This window comes from Macaca thibetana, chromosome 10, assembly GCF_024542745.1.
Source record: "Macaca thibetana thibetana isolate TM-01 chromosome 10, ASM2454274v1, whole genome shotgun sequence".
NCBI classification, from domain to species: Eukaryota; Metazoa; Chordata; class Mammalia; order Primates; family Cercopithecidae; genus Macaca; species Macaca thibetana.
Window position 1 is genome coordinate 54,276,135 of NC_065587.1, and position 21,655 is coordinate 54,297,789.

The 21,655-nt window shown below is 39.4% G+C and overlaps 2 protein-coding genes across 4 annotated transcripts in view; one reads left to right on the forward strand and one right to left on the reverse strand.

The window, feature by feature from the left end:
• DNTTIP1 (deoxynucleotidyltransferase terminal interacting protein 1) overlaps positions 1-21,655 on the reverse strand; it is a 505,046-nt gene that overhangs the window by 115,318 nt on the left and 368,073 nt on the right. The window lies entirely within an intron of this gene.
• On the forward strand, positions 952-18,271 carry WFDC11 (WAP four-disulfide core domain 11). 3 transcript variants are annotated; one of them, XM_050806614.1, is made up of 5 exons: positions 952-1,040; positions 4,368-4,449; positions 16,082-16,232; positions 17,421-17,563; positions 18,090-18,271. In XM_050806614.1, the coding sequence occupies exons 3-5, from the start codon at positions 16,133-16,135 to the stop codon at positions 18,108-18,110; spliced, it is 264 nt and encodes an 87-aa protein (XP_050662571.1). In that variant the 5' UTR covers positions 952-1,040; positions 4,368-4,449; positions 16,082-16,132; the 3' UTR covers positions 18,111-18,271. The 3 variants fall into 3 exon arrangements, with proteins under 3 accessions (XP_050662571.1, XP_050662570.1, XP_050662569.1); XM_050806613.1 differs by having other exon boundaries at positions 983-1,044; XM_050806612.1 differs by lacking the exons at positions 952-1,040; positions 4,368-4,449; positions 18,090-18,271 and having other exon boundaries at positions 16,133-16,232; positions 17,421-17,650.

The following is a 21,655-nucleotide window of genomic DNA, read 5'->3' on the forward strand; positions in this document are numbered from 1 at the left end:
TATAGTGTTTTATAATTCTTATTGTAAAGATCTTTCACCTCCCTGGTGAGCTGTATTCCTAGGTATTTTATTCTTATTGTGGCTATTGTGAATGGGATTGTATTCTTGATTTGACTCTCAGCTTGGACGTATTTCTCTGCATTTCATGTGAGTGAAACGCTGCTAGAAATGCTGCTGATTTTTGTACATTGATTTTGTATCTTGAACCATTGCTGAAGTGGTTTATCAGATCTAGAAGCTTTTGGGCAGAAACTACAGGGTTTTCTAGGCTTGTATTGTCTGTGAAGAGACATAGTTTGACTTCCTCTCTTCCTATTTAGATGACTTTTATTTCTTTCTCATGCATGATTGCTCTGGCTAGACTTCAATACTATATTGAGTAGGAGTGGTAAGAGTGGGCATCCTTGTCTTGTTCCGCTTCTCAAGAGGAATGCTTCCAGCTTTTGTCAATTCAGTATGATGTTGGCTGTGGGATTGTCAGAGATGACTGTTATTATTTTGTGGTATGTACCTTTGATGTCTGGTTTGTTGAGGGTTTTTTAACATGAAAGAACGTTAAATTTTATCAAAAGCCTCTTCTGCATCTATTAAGATGATCATTTTTTTAAAAGTTTGGTTTATGTGATGAATCACATGTATTGATTTGCATATGTTGAATCAACCTTGCTTCCCAGGGATAAAGCCTACTTGATTGTGGTGAATTAGTTTTTTTTTTGGGGGGGGTGGGTATTGCAGGGAGCTCCCAACAGGAAACAATGTGGTGGATTAGCTTTTTGATGTACTACTGAATTTGGTTTGCTAGTATTTTGTTTAGGATTTTTACATCTATGTTCATCAGTGATAATGGTCTGAAGTTTTCTTTTTCTGTTGTGTCTCTGCCAGGTTTTGATGTTAGAATGATGCTAACCTCATAGAATGAATTAGGGAGGAGTCCCTCCTCCTCAATTTTTTGGAATAATTTCAGTAGGATTGGCACCAGCTCTTCTTTATATATCTGGTAGAATTTGGCTATGAATCCATCTGGTCCAAGGCTTTTTCTGGTTGGTAAGTTTTTTTTTTTTAAATTACTGATTAAATTTTGGTACTTGTTATTGGTCTGTTAAATTTCATCCTGGTTTAATCTTGGGAGTTTGTATGATTCCACTAGTTTATCAATTTTGTATAGATTTTCTAGTTTGTGTGCATAGTGGTGTTTGTAATAGTCTCTGATGTTTGTTTGTATTTTTATGGGGTCAGTGGTAATATCTCCTTTGTTATTTTTGATTGTGTTTATCTGGATTTTCCCCTTCATTATTAGTCTAACTAGTGGTCTACCAGTCTTATTTATCCTTCAAAGAACCAACCTTTGGTTTCATTGATCTTTCGTATGGTTTCTCTTATCTCCATTTTGTTCATTTCAGCTCTAATTTTGGTTATTTCTTTTCTTCTACTAGCTTTGGGGTTGGTTTGCTCTTGTTTTTCAAGTTCCTCTAGGTGTAATGTTAGGTTAGTTGGAGATATTCCTAACTTTTTGATGTGGGCATTTAGTGCTATAAACTTTCCTGTCAACACTGCTCTAATTGTGTCCCAGAGATTTTGGTATGTTGTATCTTTGTTCTTATTAGTTTTAAAAAACTTCCTGATTTCTTTCTTAATTTTGTTGTTTACAAAAAAGTCATTCAGGAACAGGAGCATGTACTAACAAGCACATGTAAGTGTGTGGTTTTGAGAGATGTTGTTATTGATTTCTATCAATAAAGCACTTTTGGATTAAGATATGTACACTGTTTTTATACATAATGCTGTCACACACTTAGTAGATTACAGTATAGTGTAAACATATCGTTTTATATATATGCACTGAGAAACCAAAATATTTGTTCGACTCACTTTATTAGGGTGGCCTGGAACTGAATCTGTAATATCTTTGAGGTATGCCTGTACTCTCATTTTTCCATGTGACTAAATGGAGTTTTTCCATAAGTGAAATGAGTTACCCAAGGTCATGGAGTTAGCAAATGATAAAGATGGTTTTCTAATTTTAATTTTAATTTTTTAGTATCTGCCTCTGTAAAGATGTGTTTTAAGTTTCCATCGGATGAGTGTAAAGCCTGCGATTGTGGCACTAGACAACTGTGAATAGTCAATAACCTGCTGGCTCCTCCGACTTACCATCTATCTGAATCCTCTGAATGTCTATTGTCAGGGTCAAGATGAAGGAAATGGTCTGACGTTTTCAGAGCATTTCTTTTCTTTTCTTTTCTTTTTTTTTTTAATGGAGTCTCGCTCTGTCACCCAGACTGGAGTGCAGTGGCGCGATCTCAGATCACTGCAAGCTCCGCCTCCTGAGTTCACGCCATTCTCCTGCTCAGCCTCCTGAGTAGCTGGGACTACAGGTGCCCGCCACCATGCCCAGCTAATTTTTTGTATTTTTAGTAGAGACGGGGTAGTCATCGTGTTAGCCAGGATGGTCTCGATCTCCTGACCTCATGATCTGCCCGCCTCGGCCTTCCAAAGTGCTGGGATTACAAGCGTGAGCCACCGCACCCAGCCCAGACCATTTCTTTGTTGGTGCAAGTATAGCCTAAATGTTATGAAGAGAGAATTGGTAATATTTATGCACAGATTGAATTATGTGTATTTCTAACTTACGTGTATTTCTACTTTTATTGGCTTTCCTAAGGAATAAATAAATAAATACTCAAGGATTTAGTTATAATTATGTAACTAATAGTGAATTTCTACAATAGGGAAAAACTGGAACCACCAAACTTGTCAACAACTGGTGATTAGTTGGCAGAGTAATCTACCAATTTATGAAATTTTTGAAAATATTTAGGAATACAGGAAAGCATTTATTGTAAAGGTTAAACATAAAAATATTCACAGGATTATCCACTATGTAAAAACATATATGTATATAAGAAAAAGTCTACTAGAATATATGCACAAATGTTAGCACAGGTTGACAAGATTAACAGTTATTTTTAAATTTAATTGTCATTTTCATATTTTTACAAGATTTATGCACTAAGCATGAGTTGCTCTTGTATTAGTACAAGAGCAAAAAATGACATCCTGAAAAGAAACCTTTTTTTTTTTCCTATGGAGAGAAGTCAATGATATAAAATGATGGGGGGGTCCCAGGAAGAGGCCAAAGCCAAAAATATATTTTAAAGTGGGAAGAGGCAAGGAAATAGAACTAGAGAAGAAAATGTTAGTATGATCCACAGGCTTTGCTTCTCTCCCACTTTCCCACTTTCTCATCCCAACCAAACAACTCTGGGAATATTCCTAGACCCAGTCACGACTTACTCAGAGCCTCTCACAGTGAGCTCAGCTCCTGAAATTTCCCTTCCCATTATGCCCCTGTGCTAGCACTGTAAGGGTGCCTAGAGAGAGGGCTCTTGGTGATGGGAATAAGCCCAAGATGTATCGTGGCTCTGAGACCCAGGAAAAGTTGTGGGCTTCACCATCTTGCACACCTGGCTCTGGATTCACTTCCTGTCAAATCTTGTATCTATCACTTATTGGCTGTGTGGCCTTGGGCAAGTTGCTTAGCGCCTTGGTGCTTCAGTTTCTGCATCTGCAAAATATAAATGTTTAGCACTAAACTCACTGGGTCATTAAGAGTATTGGTTAATACATGTTAAATATTTGACTCATAGTGAATTTGGTGTTCAGCTGGGTGATTCTGAATACTTCAATAAGTGTTTTATTGGTTTATTTAACAAACCGTACATAGACTGCTTATATGCCAGACATTGGGTCTCAGTGCTTAACACAAAATAACTTATGGAATCCTCCCAAAAATCCTATGAAGAAAGTACTGCTATTCTCACTTTAAAAAAGAGGAAATTGAGGCACAGAGATGATTAGTGACTTTCCTAGAGTAAGTGGGAGGTAGGATTTGAGTTTAGTTTAAGTCTACATATTTAAAATCTACATGTTATGTGACATTTTCCAAGCCCTCTTGGAAGAGATCTCTCTTTTCCTCACAAAAGTCACAAGAGATTGCTGATAAGGTGGTGTTAGGCTGATGCTAGCAATGGAGAGGTTAATATAAAGATGGATGAGACTTTATGAAGGTCCTCACACAATGTTAGAAAAAAATAGATCACCCAGACTTGTGTCTGAGTGTCCACAATCAACCAGACTTGTGTGTGTGTTGGGGAGGAGAGGATTCTGCAGGTCCACAGTGTTCTGTCTCTATCTATATTGCCTGCAGCAAAAAGAAGAAAGTATTCCTTGAATAGGAATTCAGGGACAATGTTCTATATGTACCGAACTTATGGTTTGGGACAGAACTTACAGATCTGCCACGACCAGAAGCATGACTAAGATCTGCATAATTGATTTGTTCTGCTCACCACCTACTCACTGTGTAGGGGCTCTGCAGTTCCTAGAGGCAAGGAAGAAGAGCCACCAGTCAAGTAGGTATCAGCACCTCCAACTCCAACATCTTCAAAGGTAGGTGGGGGTCAAGGTCCTGGGGCTGAAAGTGTGAGCCTGTAAAAGCTTTCACCTTTGTCTTGCTTGGATGGGTTCCCTGCCCTAATCATGCCCCTGCATCATGCCAACACTATCCCTCTATGGAATAAATTATTGTTTATGTTGCTCAAATGGAGAAACTGAGGCAGAGAACGATAACATGGATAGACATCGTGTGCCTCCATATGTGATATCCTGAGAAGGACACAGCATCACCTACATGCTATTCCCACCGAGAATACATAACTTATATCTAATCTTAAGGAAATCTCAGATAAACCCCAATTGAAGACTATTTAGTTCGAAGAAAAGGTTGGCTGTATTCTTCCAAAATTTGAACTTCATAAAAGACAAAGGACATTATTGGGTGAAATGATAAAATTTAATACTCATGATAGAATAGATAAAAGTATGTTTGATCAAGGTTAAATTTAACAAAGTTGATAACTGTAGTATGACCATGTAAGATAATGCTCAGGTTGTTAAGAAATACTCATGGAGGAGGCGGTTCCAAGATGGCCGAATCAGAACAGCTCTGGTCTGCAGCTCCCAGCGTGATTGATGCAGAAGATGGGTGATTTCTGCATTTCCAACTGAGGTACCTGGTTCATCTTACTGGGACTGGTTGGACAGTGGGTGCAGCCTATGGAGGGTGAGCCAAAGCAGAGTGTCGCCTCTGAGGGGTGTCGCCTCTGAGGGGTGTCGCCTCACCCAGGAAGTGCAAGGGGTCGGGGGATTTCCCTTTACTAGCCAAGGGAAGCTGTGACAGACTGTACCTGGAAAATCAGGACACTCCCACCCAAAAACTGTGCTTTCCCCAAGGTCTTAACAACTGGCAGACAAAGAGGTTCTTTTCCGGGCCTGGCTCAGTGGGTCCCACTCCCACAGAGCCTTGCTCACTGCAAGTACTGCAGTCTGAGATCGAACTGTGAGGTGGCAGCCTGGCTGGGGGAGGGGCATCCACCATTGCTGAGGCTTGAGTAGGTAAACAAAGCCGCCGGGAAGCTCGAACTAGGTGGAGCCCACCATAGCTCAGCGAGGCCTAGGCCTCTATAGTCTCCAACTCTGTGGGCAGGGCATATCTGAACAAAAGGCAACAGACAACTTCTGCAGACCTAAATGTCCTTGTCTGATAGCTCTGAAGAGAGCAGTGGTTTTCCCAGCATGGTGTTTGAGCTCTGAGAATGGACAGACTGCCTCCTCAAGTGGGTCCCTGACCCCTGTGTAGCCTAACTGGGAGTCACCTCCCAGTAGGGGCCGACAGACACCTCATATGGCCGAGTGCCCCTCTGGGACGAAGCTGCCAGAGGAAGGATCAGGCAGCAATATTTGCTATTCTGCAGCCTCTGCTGGTGATACCCAGGCAAACAGCATCTGGAGTGTACCTCCAGCAAACTCCAACAGACCTGCAGCTGAGGGACCTGACTGTTAGAAGGAAAATTAACAAACAGAAAGGAATAGCATCGACATCAACAAAATTTTAGACCAATATCCCTGATGAACATCAATGTGAAAATCCTCAATAAAATACTGGCAAACCGAATCCAGCAGCACATCAAAAAGCTTATCCACCATGATCAAATCGGCTTCATCCCTGAGATGCAAGACTGGTTCAACATTTGCAAATCAACAAATGTAATCCATCACATAAACAGAACCAACAACAAAAGCCACATGATTATTTTAATAGATTTAGAAAAGGCCTTAGACAAAATTCAACAGCCCTTCATGCTAAAAACTCTCAATAAACTAGGTATTGATGGAACGTATCTCAAAATAATAAGAGCTATTTATGACAGACCCACAGCCAATATCATACTGAATGGGCAAAAACTGGAAGCATTCCCTTTGAAAACCAGCACAAGACAGGGATGCCCTCTCTCACCACTCCTATTCAACATAGTATTGGAGGTTCTGGCCAGGGCAATCAGGTAAGAGAAAGAAATAAAGGGTATTCAATTAGGAAAAGAGGAAGTCAAGTTGTCCCTGTTTGCAGATGACATGATTGTATATTTAGAAAACCCTATCATCTCAGCCCTAAATCTCCTTAGGCTGATAAGCAACTTCAGCAAAGTCTCAGGATACAAAATTGATGTGCAAAAATCACAAGCATTCCTATACACCAATAACAGACAAACGGAGAGCCAAATCATAAGTGAACTCCCATTCACAATTTCTACAAAGACAATAAAATACCTAGGAATCCACCTTACAAGGGATGTGAAGGACTTCTTCAAGAAGAACTACAAACCACTGCTCAATGAAATAAAAGAGGATGCAAACAAATGGAAGAACATTCCATGCTTATGGATAGGAAGAACTAACATCATGAAAATGGCCATACTTCCCAAGGTAATTTATAGATTCAATGTAATCCCCATCAAGTTACCAATGACTTTCTTCACAGAATTGGAAAAAACTACTTTAAAGTTCATATGGAACCAAAAAAGAGCCCTCACTGCCAAGACAATCCTAAGCAAAAAGAACAAAGCTGGAGGCATCACACTACCTGACTTCAAACTATTCTACAAGGCTACAGTAACCAAAACAGCATGGTACTGGTACCAAAACAGATATATAGACCAATGGAACAGAATAGAGGGCTCAGAAATAACACCACACATCTACAACCACCTGATCTTTGACAAATCTGACAAAAACAAGAAATGGGGAAAGGATTCCTTATTTAATAGATGGTGCTGGGAAAACTGGTTAGCCATATACAGAAAGCTGAAACTGGGTCCCTTCCTTACACCTTATACAAAAATTAATTCAAGATGGATTAAAGACTTAAATGTTAGACCTAAAACCATAAAACCCTAGAAGAAAACCCAGGCAATACCATTCAAGACACAGGCATGGGCAAGGACTTCATGACTAAAACACCAAAAGCAATGGCAATGAAAGCCAAAATTGACAAATGGGATCTAATTAATCTAAAGAGCTTCTGCACAGCAAAGGAAACTACCATCAGGGTGAACAGGCAACCTACAGAATTGGAGAAAATTTTTGCAATCTACCCATCTGACAAAGAGCTAATATCCAGAATCTACAAAGAACTCAAATTTATAAGAAAAAACTAAACAACCCCATCAAAAAGTGGGCAAAGAATATGAACAGACACTTCTCAAAAAAAGACATTTATGCAGCCAACAAACACATGAAAAAATGCTCATCATCATTAGTCATCAGGGAAATGCAAACCAAAACTGCAATGAGATACCATCTCACACCACTTAGAATGGAGATCATTAAAATATTAGGAAACAACAGATGCTGGAGAGGATGAGGAGAAATAGGAATGCTTTTACACTGTTGGTGGGAGTGTAAATTTGTTCAACCATTGTGGAAGACAGTGTGGCAATTCCTCAAGGATCTAGAACTAGCAATGCCATTTGACCCAGCAATCCCATTACTGGGTATATACTCAAAGTATTATAAATCATGCTACTATAAAGACACATGCACATGTATGTTTATTGTGGCATTATTCATAATAGCAAAGACTTGGAACCAACCCAAATGTCCCTCAATGATAGACTTGATTAAGAAAATGCGGCACATATACACCATGGAGTACTATGCAGCCATAAAAAAGGATGAGTTCATGTCCTTTGTAGGGGCATGGATGAAGCTGGAAACCATAATTCTCAGCAAACTATCACAAGGACAGAAAACCAAACACCACATGTTATCACTCATAGGTGGGAATTGAACAATGAGAACACTAGGAGACAGGGCGGGGAGCATCACACACTGGAGCCTGTCAGGGGGTGGGGAGCTGGGGGAGGGATAGCATTAGAAGAAATACCTAATGTAAATGACGAGTTGATGGGTGCAGCAAACCAACATATTTCATGTATACCTATGTATCAAACCAGCACATTGTGCACATATACCCTAGAACTTAAAGTATTAAAAAAATACTCACGGAAGTATTTAAAAATGAGGGCCATGACAAATGAAACTTGCTCTCAAATTGCTCAAAAAATAAGAGAGGGAGAGAGAGGGAGAGAGAGAGAGAGAGGGAGAGAGGGAAAGGAAATAGGTGAATCTGGGTAAACGGTATGCAGATGATCTTTGTACTATTCTTACCCCTGTAAGTTTGAAATTATTTCCAAATAATAGCTTAAAGTGAGTTAAAGGCAACCCATTTTATGGCCCATGTGCCTCAATTTTTTTATTTTTCTGTTTTATAATTTTTCATATGTGCCAAGAGGAGAATAAATTTAGTCCTTCTCAAAGGCTTTGTACCTTTTAAAATGTCCGTAGGTACTATTCCTAATTTTGAGCCTTTGAAGGATTTCAACTGATTGATGCATATTTTCTTCTGCTTGGTTGAAAACATTGAAGCAAAAATGGGACTTTCAGGGAAAATTGGTTACTTGCAGGGAAGGGACAATATCTCTCCCATGATGGTGCAATTCATAGTATCCTATCCAGACTTCTCCTTTGTATCTGTTTCTCTCCTCTTTCTTTTTGTTTGGATTCAGGAGAGTGAAGGAGCAGGCTGGGAGTGAGAAAGGAGTGAAGAAAAAATTGATGAATTTTTTTTTTGAACAGTACTTAACTCCCTCTTTCCAAGCCCTAACTCCCACCACCAATGAGCTGCCTGAAATAATAGCCAGCACTTATTTTGCATTTTTTGTGTTCTGAGTCCTAGAACCTTAAAAAATTTATTTTGTTCTCCTTTACACCAATCTCTATATAGCATATTGTATCTTTCTTTTATATACCTTATTTATTGCCTCTCCCTTGACTATAAAGCAAACTTTATGAGGGCAGGGATTTTTGTCAGCTTTGTCCTCTACTGTATCCTCATTGCTTATAATAGTGCCAGGCTTACAGTAGTCATTTAATATTTGTGGGATGAATGAATTTATGACAGATGAATGAAGGCTAGGACCTCAGTCAATCAGTAGAATTAATTCCAAGTAGGTTAAATAGTTGAAAGTTTTAAGAAGACCACTACAAAGTCAATGAAATTAAATAACTTCCACCCCTCTGGAGGAGAAAAGAGAGTTTAATAATAATAATAATAATAATAATAATAATAGCAGCCAACATTTATTTGCATGATCTGTGTGCCAGGCCCTATGCTCAGGGCTTCATGCATTCACAATGTGAATGTGATACTAATATAACTCTCATATTATATATTGGAAACTGAGGCCCTAAACTAAATGTGTTGGGATTGGGATTCATTTGGGCCCAGGTCTCTCTGATTCTAGTGTTCAGGTTTTGTTCTCTGTCCCATGCTATGCCAACAATTTTGTGTGGTGACAAATGAGGGATAATTTATCTCTTATAGTAAGACAACATGTGTATTCTACTGGTAAAATAAACCAATCCTGGTGGAGAAAAAGATAGAAACAACTATCCAGGTTATAAAATAGACAGTATACTTTACCTAGAATCTACAAATTTTAGATCTATAAATTTGTGATCTGAAGTTAATAATGAATTTAATAAAATTCCAATTGAGAGAATATCATCAATGACACTTTTTTCTAAAGAGAAGAAATTACAAATATTCAGCTGTCTTATGATGAATAGGAGCCCAGAGCCTGGTAGACTTGCTGGGTGGCTATTCCCAGAGGACAGATAACAATCACTACACCTCAGCTCTCAGGAAGCCATATCCATAAGAAAAGGGGAAGAGTACTACATCAAAGGAACACCTGGTGAGACAAAAGAATCTGAACAATAGCCTTCAGCCCTAGACCTTCCTTCTGACAGAGCCTACCCAAATGAGAAGGAACCAGAAAACCAATTCTGGTAATATGATGAAACAAGGCTCTTTAACACCCCCCCAAAATCACACTAGATCACCAGCAATGGATCCAAACCAAGAAGAAATCCCTGATTTACCTGAAAAAGAATTCAGGAGGTTAGTTATCAAGCTAATCAGGAAGGCACCAGAGAAAGGTAAAACCCAACGCAAGGAAAAAAAAATAAAAAAAAAAAAAAAAAAAAAGAAACAAGAAGTGAAAGGAGAAATATTCAAGGAAATAGAAAGCATAAAGAAAAAACAACACAAACTTCAGAAAACTTTGGACACACTTACAGAAATGCAAAATACTCTAGAAAGTCTCAGCAATAGAATTGAACAAGTAGAAGAAAAATTCAGAGCTTGAAGACAAGGTTTAATTAACCCAATCCAACAAAGACAAAGAAAAAAGAGTAAGAAAATATGAACAAAGGCTCCAAGAAATCTGGGATTGTGTTAAACAACCAAACCTAAAATAATCAGTGTTCCTGAGGAAGAAGAGAAATCTAAGTTTGGAAAACATATGTGGGGGAATAATTGAGGAAAACTTCCCCAGCCTTGCTAGAGACCTAGACATCCAAATACAAGAAGCACAAAGAACACCTGGGAAATTAATCACAAAAAGATCATTGCTTAGGCACATTGTCATCAGGTTATCTAAAGTTAAGATGAAGGAAAGAATCTTAAGAGCTGTGAACAAAAGCACCAGGGAGCATATATAGGAAAACCTATCAGATTAATAGGAGATTTCTCAGTAGAAACCCTACAAGCGAGAAGGGATTGGGGCCATATCTTCAGCCTTCTCAAATAAAACAATTATCAGTCAAGAGTTTTGTATCCAGTGAAACTAAGCATCATATATGAAGGAAAGATAGTCTTTTTCAGACAAATGAATGCTAAGAGAATTCACCCCTATCAAACCACCACTACAAGAACTGCTAAAAGGAGCTCTAAATCTTGAAACAAATTCTGGAAACACATGTAAATGGCCTAAGTGCTCTACTGAAAAGATACAGACTGCAGAATGGAAAAATAATTCACAAACCAACTATCTGCTGACTTCAAGAGACTCACCTAACACATAAGGATTCACAACAAATTAAAGGGGTGGAAAGGGCATTTCATGCAAATGAACACCAAAAGTGAGCAGGGGTAGCTATTCTTATATCAGGCAAAATAAACTTTAAAGCAATGACAGTTAAAAAAGACAAAGAGGGACATTATGTAATGGTAAAAGACCTTGTCCAACAGGAAAATATCACAATCCTAAACAAATATGCACCTGACACTGAAGCTCCCAAATTTATAAAACAATTACTAATAGACATAAGAAATGAGATAGACAGCAACACAAAATAGTGGGGGACTTCAATATTCCACTGAAAGCACTAGACAGATCATCAAGACAGAAAGTCAGCAAATAAACAATGGATTAAAACTATATCTTGGAACAAATGGACTTAACAGATAGATACAGAACATTCTATCCAACAACTGGATAATACGCATTCTATTCAACAACGCATGGAACTTTCTGCAAGATAGATCATATGATAGGCACAAAACGAGCCTCATTAAATTTAAGAAAATTGGTCCAGGCGTGGTGGCTCATGCCTGTAATCCCAGCACTTTGGGAGGCTGAGGGGGGTGGATCACCTGAGGTCAGGAGTTCAAGACCAGCCTGGCCAACATGGTGGGACTCCATCTCTACTAAAAATATAAAAATTAGCCAGGAAAGGCCTGTAGTCCCAGCTACTCAGGAGGCTGAGGCATGATAATTGCTTGAACCCGGGAGGCAGAGGTTGTAGTAAGTCGAGATTGTACCACTGCACTCCAGCCTGGGTGACACAGTGAGACTCTGTTTCCAAAAATTAAAAATTAAAAAAAATAAATTTAAGAAAATTGAAATGATATCAAGCACTCTCTTATACCACAGTGGAATAAAACTGGAAATCAATTCCAAAAGGAGCTACAAAACCATGCAAATATATGGAAATTAAATAACCTGCTCCTGAATGATCATTGGGTCAAAAATGAAATCAAGATGGAAATTAAAAAATTATCTGAACTGAACAACAATAGTGACACAACCTATCAAAACCTCTGGGATAAAGCAAAGGCAGTGCTAAGAGGAAAGCTCATACCCCTAAATGCCTACATCAAAAAGACTGAAAAAGCCCAAATTGACATGCTAATGTCACACTTCAAGGGACTAGAGAAACAAGAACAAACCAAATCCAAACCCAGTAGAAGAAACCCCAGAAATAACATCACGCATCTACAACCATCTGATCTTTGACAAACCTGAAAAAAGCAAGCAATGGGGAAAGGATTCCCTGTTTAATAAATGGTGTTGGGAAAACTGGCTAGCCATATGCAGAAAGTTGAAACTGGATCCTGTCCTTAACCTTATACAGAAATCAACTCAAGATGGATTAAAGACTTAAACACAAGACCTAAAACCATAAAAACCCTAGAAGAAAACCAAGGCAATACCATTCAGGAAATAGGAATGAGCAAAGGTTTCATGACTAAAACACCAAAAGCAATGGCAACAAAAGCCAAAATTTAATGGAATCTCATTAAACTAAAGAGCTTCTGCACAGCAAAAGAAACTGTCATCAGAGTGAACAGGCGACCTACAGAATTGGAGAAAATGTTTGCAATCTATCCATCTGGCAAAGGGCTAATATCCAGAATCTACAAAGAACTTAAACACATTTATAAGAAAACACCACACAACCCCATCAAAAAGTGGGCAAAGGATATGAACAAACACTTCTTAGAAGAAGAATTTATGCAGCCAACAAACATATGAAAAAAAGCTCATCATCACTGGTCATTACAGAAATGCAAATCAAAACCACAATGAGATACCATCTCACACCAGTTAGAATGGCGATCATTAAAAAGTCAGGAAACAACAGGTGCTAGAGAGGATGTGGAGAAATAGGAACACTTTTACACTGTTGGTGGGACTGTAAACTAGTTCAACTATTGTGGAAGACAGTGTGGTGATTCCTCAAGGATCTAGAACTAGAAATACCATTTGACCTAGCGATCCCATTACTGGGTATATACCCAAAGGATTATAACTCATGCTGCTATAAAGACGCATGCACACGTATGTTTATTGCAACCCTGTTAACCATAGCAAAGACTTGGAACTGACCCAAATGTCCATCAATGATAGACTGGATTAAGAAAATGTGGCACATATACACCATGGAATACTATACAGCCATAAAAAAGGATGAGTTCATGTCCTTTGTAGGAACATGGATGAAGCTGGAAACCATCATTCTCAGCAAACTAACACAAGAACAGAAAACCAAACACCGCATGTTCTCATAAGTGGAAGTTGAACAATGAGAACATATGGACACAGGGGGCGGGCCTCACACACCAGGGCCTGTTGAGGGGGTGGGGGGCTGGAGGAGGGATAGCATTAGGAGAAATACGGGTATCGCAAACCAACATGGCCCGTGTATACCTATGTAACAAACCTGCATGTTTTGCACATGTACTCCAGAACTTAAAGTGTAATAAAAAAAGAAAATAACTAAGATTAGAGCAGAATTAAATGAAATTGAAACAAAAAAAAAAAAAATACAAAAGATAAATGAAACAAAAAGCTGGTTTTTTGAAAAGATAAATAAAATTGATATACCATTAGCAAGATTAACCAAGAAAATAAGAGAGAAAATCCAAATAAGCTCATTAAGAAATGAAACGGGAGATATTACAACGGACACCACAGAAATACAAGCAATCATGTAAGGCTACTATGAACACTTTTACACACATACACTAGAAAACCTAGAAGAGGTGGATAAATTCCTGGAAAAATACAACTCTCCTAACTTAAATCAGGAAGAATTAGATACCCTGGACAGACCAAATAACAAGCAGAGAGATTGAAGATATTAGTCAAAGGGCACAAAGTTTCAGTTATACAAGATGGATACATCTCAGAGACCTGTTGTATAGCATAGTGTCCATAGTTAGCAATACTGTATTGCAAAGTTAAAAATTTGTTAAGATGACAGATCTTATTTTTACCGCGCACACACACACACACCAAATAATAAGTAAAGAGGCCAGTGGAAACTTTTGGAGGCGATGGATATGTTTATGGCCTAGATTGTGGTGATGATTACATGGGTGTATACTTGTCTTCAAACTCATTATAGTTGTATACACTAAAGATGTCTTTTTTTTTTTTTTTGAGACGGAGTCTTGCTCTGTCGCCCAGGCTGGAGTGCAGTGGCTGGATCTCAGCTCACTGCAAACTCCGCCTCCCGGGTTTACGCCATTCTCCTGCCTCAGCCTCCCGAGTAGCTGGGACTACAGGTGCCCGCCACTTTGCCCGGCTAGTTTTTTTTTTTTTTGGATTTTTTAGTAGAGACGGGGTTTCACCGTGTTAGCCAGGATGGTCTCGATTTCCTGACCTCGTGATTCGCCCGCCCCGGCCTCCCAAAGTGCTGGGATTACAGGCTTGAGCCACCGCGCCCGGCCAAGATGTCTTATAAATAGCTTTTTGTATGTCAGTTATGTCTTAATGAAGTAGTTTTTAAAAAGTCATTATATAACAGCAAGCTTATATAATTTTTGTTTTATAAAAAATCTGTATTTATATCTATGCAAATATGAAAGATAGAATATTGTACATCGATATAGTGGAATAACTAGAAATATTTTCACTTTCTTCTATGTGCTTTTTTATGTTTTAAGAATTTTGTAAGCTAACACTTTAAATGTGCTCAGAACACTTAACATTAGCTTACTGTTGGGTAAAACTATCTAATACAAAGCTTATTTTATAATAAAGTGTTGAATAGCTCATGTAATGTATTTAATGCTGTGCTGAAAATAAAAAAACATTAAAGAGAAAAATTAAGCATGGATGGAAAGGGGAAAAATTCTCATTCATGTGCAGGAGAATAGTATATTTGTTCATGGCTGCTTTAGTTTTATGGTTTCAACAGTGAAACTACTGCAGACAACCTGAATGTTCATTTTCATGAAGATGAATACATATTGTGTGACATATTCACAGAATGGAATATTATGTAACAGCAAAAACAAAAACAAAAACAAAAACAAAAAAAACAAGCAAAAAACCTCCAGAATGGTTGATGGGTACTTAAAGTACGATTTCTACTGGATGTGTATTGCTTTTGCACCATCATAAAGTTGAAAAGTTGTATGTCAAACCATCACAAGTTAAGGATCCTCTCTCTATGTATGGTGTATAATAGTATCTGTCACACAGTAGGTGTTCAATAAATGTTGAACACATTTTCAAAAAGAATTTGTTCAAACCAAATACTGCATATTCTCTCTTATAAGTGGGAGCTAAATGATGAGAACTCATGAACACAAAGAAGAAACAATAGACACTGGGGTCTACTTGAGGGTGAAGGGTGGGAGGAAGGAGAGGAGCAGAAAAGATGGCTGTTGGGTACTGGGCTTAATACCTGGGTGATGAAATAATCTGTACAACAAACTCTCACAACATGAGTTTTCCTGTGTAACAAACCTTCACATGTAGCCCAAACCTAAAATAAAAGATCAAAATTTTTTTTTGTAAGCTGAATTTGAATTATGTTTTAATCAAAATAAGGCAACACATTACATTTTTTTCCAGTAAAAGGAAAACATGAGGTGTGAGATGGAGAGATTCGTTTTGGCAAAGCTAACACTCAGCTTAGGTGTGCCAGTTGTTGGGTAGGCAGAGGGCAAGGGGGAATAGTGAGAAGATAGAGAATGAAGAAATTCGACAAGCACTTTCTCTTGCTTCACACCTCTCTTTCCCTATTTATATGTCTTGATCTCTAGCAGCAGCTGGGAAGAAAAACAATCCTTCCAACAACATATATTCAGACACATATGGTCAGCCTCATGAAGCTGTGGATACTCATGCTTATGACATTCGTCTGTACGGTGCTACTGTCTGTGCTGGGAGAAATGAGGAAGAAAAAATATTCCAGTAGGTGGTGAGGCTGGATTAAGGGCCACAGGAGTGGGATGAGCTTGTTTCTGAACAAGGGAGGGGGTTTCATGTCTGCTGTATCTGACTCAGGACCCACCTTCATAGGATCACCCATCAGAGAATCAGACAACTTTGTATGCACAGCGATTCAAGAAATCCCTAAGCTGAGGTCCTTTAATGCTTCCTCTTTTAACCTTGAAAATAGCAATATCTGTCTATCTCTCTCTCTCTCCAACTCTCTCTCTCTCTATCTATGTATCTATCTATCTATATTTAAATATATATGAATATTTATATATATTCATATATATGAATATATATCATATATAAGATATATATTTAAATATATATATATTTACACACACATATGTGTGTGTATATACACCATAAACTATAAACATAAAAACATTTTCCAATGTTAGACTGTCTTTGAGGGTGAGATGTCAGTATAGAGCTAATTCTGCGGCTCTATACTGGTATCTCTGTGAGCTAGCTGCGTATACTTTGTCACATGAGTACCAAATGGGCATTTCTTAATACATATCCTTAGTTTCAGTGGCAAGGCTTTCAGAATGTGAAAAGTTAGGAAAGAGGCTTGAGATCGATTCTCAGTGGGGCAACCTCTCATATGATGAGAAAATGGGATGAATGGAGGGGCTAAGAAAACTGAGTGAGAGAGATAAGAATTTGAAGAGAGGCTGAGTTATTAAACACAGAGTCAGCAAGTAGGGAAAGAAAAAGGGAGAGAATCTGTTTCTTACTTGACCTGGCCTAGCTTCCCACACTGTGAAATTAGGCATTGCAATGAGGCTACAAGATATGCCAGGCCCTGAGATCTCCTGTTATGTAAATGTAGATTTCATAGGAGGGCACATGAATGCTGGGGATTGACTGAATTGTATCGTTGGGATGCTCAGAGAGGACCCAGAGGCCTGCAACACTTGTAAAGCCTGCAGAGGTCGAGAAGGAAAAGAGGTCAGTGAAGACGCAATGGGGTCAGTGAAGGTATAATGGCAGGAATTTGAGGAGGCTCATGAAGGCAATTCCCTTAAAAGGCAAATAGATACCTTGGTTGGGATTTGGGGCCCAGATTCCAGGAGGAACTGTTAAACATATGAAGGGCTTTTCTTTCCATGCTTGGCTGAAACGTACTATCAACCTTTGACCATCTCATCTAAATTTCAGGGAAGGAATTGTTACTTGAAGAGTGCTGGGGAAAGCCAAAGGTCAAAGAATGTACCAAGAAGTGTTCTAAAGCCTTTAGATGTAAAGACAAAAATTACACATGCTGCTGGACCTATTGTGGAAACATCTGCTGGATAAATGTCGTGAGTTGGGAGATGTTTGCTTGGGTGTATATCTTCACTGATTCTCATTCCCTTCCCAGAGGCTATTATTCCTAAACAGAAGACTGAGGTACCCCAAATTCTAGGTACAAAAATAACGGAAGACAATGTCCCTTTAACTTGGAAAGCAATTCACTGGCAAGTAAATCAAGACACCAGGTTAGACCCCATTGCTTCTTTCATTATATAATCAATACCTGTCTGTGTTGTCTTCTTTGTATTACACCATAGTTTCCTATTTTTTCCTAAATTTGTCCAGATTTCTAACCACTGCTTCCATAGTCAGACTTCTCCATGGGCCATTTGGCTCAGCCAGGCCCAAAGTCTCCACCTTTTTTTGTTCAATAGACCAATACCTCACCTACTCAGAAGTGGGCAACTCCTGTTGTTACGTTGAAGTATTCTTGTCCCATTGTCTGGTGAACATTGATACTATTAAGCGGGGGGAATGAATGCTTGTTTCTCAGAGTTCTCTAGCTTCTAAAAATCTAATCTTTTTCTTTTACAGAAAACCGATGAATATTACTAAAACCCTAGCTTCCCACCAGGCTGCCACCTGTGTGGGCGGGAAATGTTTAAGAGGTCTCATAGTAGTACCATGTGGCTACTTTTAGGAACACCAGTCTATTTTTACTGACAGCTGGACAGAATAAACTCAAAACACTTGACGAATAAACTCATTTACCAGTAGTGGCCTTGCCTTTTTTCAGATCATCCCACCACCCGTGAGTACCCTTATTACAAATCCCCAGTATTGTTCCTCTCCTACATTGTAGACGAGCTTCCAACTTTTGCCGTCCCATCTGATAAGCTTAGAACTGATAGGCTAATTTCATGGGCTTCACAGAACAGAATTTTATTTCTGTCCCATTTTTAATGTGGGGAATTTTCAGTAGCACTTTCACTCAGTAGGTTAGAGAGCAGGTCTTTGGTAAATGGTTTCTCACAGAGATATGGATAAACAATTCTTTCCATATATATGGAAAACTACTTTCCATATATACAAGTTTAAACAAATAAGTAAATAACTGGAAGATAATTTGAGTAAGGTTTCTAATTGTCAGACAAAAGAAATTACAAATAGGCTGAACTCAGGAGCCCCAGGCTCCAGGTCTGCCTAGCAGACTTGATCTCTGGGTCTGCTCTAGTGCCAGGTCAACTCTAGCGGCCCCAGTGGCAGACAGGCCCCAGCAGTCCTAGCTTCAGGCTAACCCCAACAGAATCATGTTCCAAGCCCATCCCAGGGCCAGGCAGACCCCAAGGCCCTAGTCTCTGGACCTTCTCCAGCACTGGGCTGGCCCTCATAGCTTCAGGCTTCAAGTCTACCTCAGCACCAGGTTGATTCCCACAGCCCTACTCCTCAGACCAGCACGTGCAGACTCAGCCTCCAGGCCAGGCCCTACAAATACAAGATCCAGGACCACTCAGTACTAAGTCAACCCCCGTGGCCTCAGGCTTCCCACCCATTCCAGTGCCAGATCAGCATCCCTGGCCTTAAACACCAGGAATATACTCACAGACATAAGCTCAGGCCTGCACAGTGCCAGGCCAGTCTTCATAGCACCACCCCCCACACTTGACTGGAGGTTCGAGAGTCTCAGCAGACTTCAGAACTGGACCAGCCTTCCTGGCTCTAGGCTCCAGGACAGCTCCAGTGACTCTAGGCACCAGGTCAGTGCCCATGATCTGAGGCTCCAGACCAGCCCTTGTGGACCAAACTTCACACTAGCCCTAGTACTAGGCTGGCTGTAGGCTCCAGGCCAGTCCATATGCACCCAAGCTCCAATGAACCCAGAGTCCAGACCTGATACAGCAGATCCAGGGTCCAGGCCCACCCCAGTAGAATTCAGTTCTAGGCCAGATCCCATAGACTAGGCTCCAAGAATACCCCTGCAGACATAAGCTCCAGGACAGCCCTGATGTACTCAGGCTCCAGACCCATCTCAATAGTCCCAGGTGCCATCCCCCTCCCAGAACTTGGCCAGACTCTGTAGATTCAGGCTTATGGCCCACCCCAGAGCCAGGTTAGCTCCTGTGTACCCAGGCATGAGGCTGGCCTTCAATGATACAAGGTCCAGGCCTGCCTTCATGAACCCTGGCTCCAACACGATTCCTGCAGACCCAATCAACAAATTCACCCCAGTGGATCCAGGCTTCAGGCCCAACCCTGTGGACTCAAGCACCAGGCCCACCCATCTCCTGACCCAGGAACCAGGCCAGCCTGCCTGAGGACTCCAGCAGCAAGTATGACCTTGGATCATGCCAGATGGCCTCTCCTGAACCTCTAGATGACTGATGAAGCGCTTCCCCAGAAAAAAACTAGTCTTCAAAGACTGAAATGTCCTTATTTCTTCAGATGCACACACATTAATGTAAGGCAATAAGAAAAAAACCAAAAAACCAAAAAAACAAAAAACACAAGGAGAACACCAAAAGAATACAGTGATCTCTTAGTAGCTGATACCAAAGGAATGGAGATACATGAACTACCTGACAGACAATTCAAAATAATTGTTTTAAGGAAACTCAGTGAACTTCAAGAAAATACAGAGAAACAATTCAATCAAATCAAGCAAACAATAAAATGACCAAAATGATAAATTTAATGAGATTGAAATTATAAAACATATCAAACAGAAATCAAATATCAATCAAACTGGAGCTAAAAAATACAATGAAATGAAAAATGGAATAGATGAGAAATTGAGCAGGAGAAAACACTTGTGAACTTGAAGATAGGTTATTTGAAAATATACAGTCAGAGAAGAAAAAGAGAATGAAAGGAATAAAGAAAACTTACAAGATTGCTGGGTGTAGTGGCCCATACCTGTAATCCCAGCACTTTGTGAGGCTGAGGTGGGAGTATCACTTTAGCCCAGGAGTTTGAGACTAGCCTGGGCAACAAATTAAGACCCCTACCCTCTACAAAAAAAATTAGCTGGGCATGGTGGCATGCATCTGTAGTCCCAGCTTCAGCTACTTGGGGGGCTGAGGTGGGAGTGTCACTTGAGCTTGGGAGGTCAAGGGTGCAGTGAGCCATGATTGTGCCACTGCACTCCACCCTGGGTGACAGAACTGAGGCCCTGTCTCAAAAACAAGCAAGTCTCAAGCAAACAAACAAGCAAACAAACAAACAAACAAACACAAAACTCAACAACAACAAAAAAGAAAGCTTACAGGGTTTGTGGAACAGCATCAAAAGATCAAATATTCAAGTTATGGGAGTTCATGAAGGAGAAGAGAAAGACAAAGGGGTAGAAAGTTAGTTAAAGAAATATTAGCAGAAAAATTTCCAAATTGGGAGACAAATATAAATATCCAGGTACAGGAAGGTCAAAATTGTCCGATGAAATTCAATCTAAACGAGACTACACCAGGACACATGATAACCAAACTGTCAAAAATTAAGGACAAAGAGAGGATCCTGAAAGCAGCAAGAGAAAATAAACAAATCTCATATAATAAAGTTCCAATAAGGTTAGTAGCAGATTTCTTGGCAGATACTTTACGCGCCAGGAGCGAGAGAGATGATATATTATATTTAAAATGCTGGAGGAAAAAAACTATCAAGACCAAATACTATACCCTGCAAAGCTGTCCTTCAGAAATGAAGGAGAGATAAAGACTTTCCCAGACAAACAAAAGCTGAGGGAGTTCACCATCACCAGACTGATTTTACAAGAAATACTAAAGGGAATATTCAAGCTTAATGTAAAATATACTAATTAGCAACACAAAACATATAAAACTCAATGGTCAAAGTAAGCACACAGTCAAATTCAGAATACTCTAATACTGAATGGTGGTGTGCAAATCACATATATCTTTAGTATGAAGGTTGAAAGACAAAGTTATTAAAATTAATAGCCATAATAATTTTTCAAGGACACACAATATAAAAAGATGTAAATTGTGATACCAAAAATTTAAAATGCAGGGCATGGTGGCAGCAGAGAAAAAGTGTATAGTTTTTTTTTTTTGAGACAGAGTCTTGCTCTGCTGCCCAGGCTGGAGCGCAGTGGAATGATCTCGGCTCACTGCCACCTCTGCCTTCTGGTTTCCAGTGATTCTTGT

Excerpts from the sequence above, each read along its gene's own strand:
- WFDC11 (XM_050806612.1), top strand. The coding sequence starts at position 16,133 with ATGGTCAGCCTCATGAAGCTGTGGATACTCATGCTTATGACATTCGTC. Across the intron at positions 16,233-17,420 it reads GAGGAAGAAAAAATATTCCA|GGAAGGAATTGTTACTTGAA; the intron begins GTAGGTGGTGAG and ends TCTAAATTTCAG.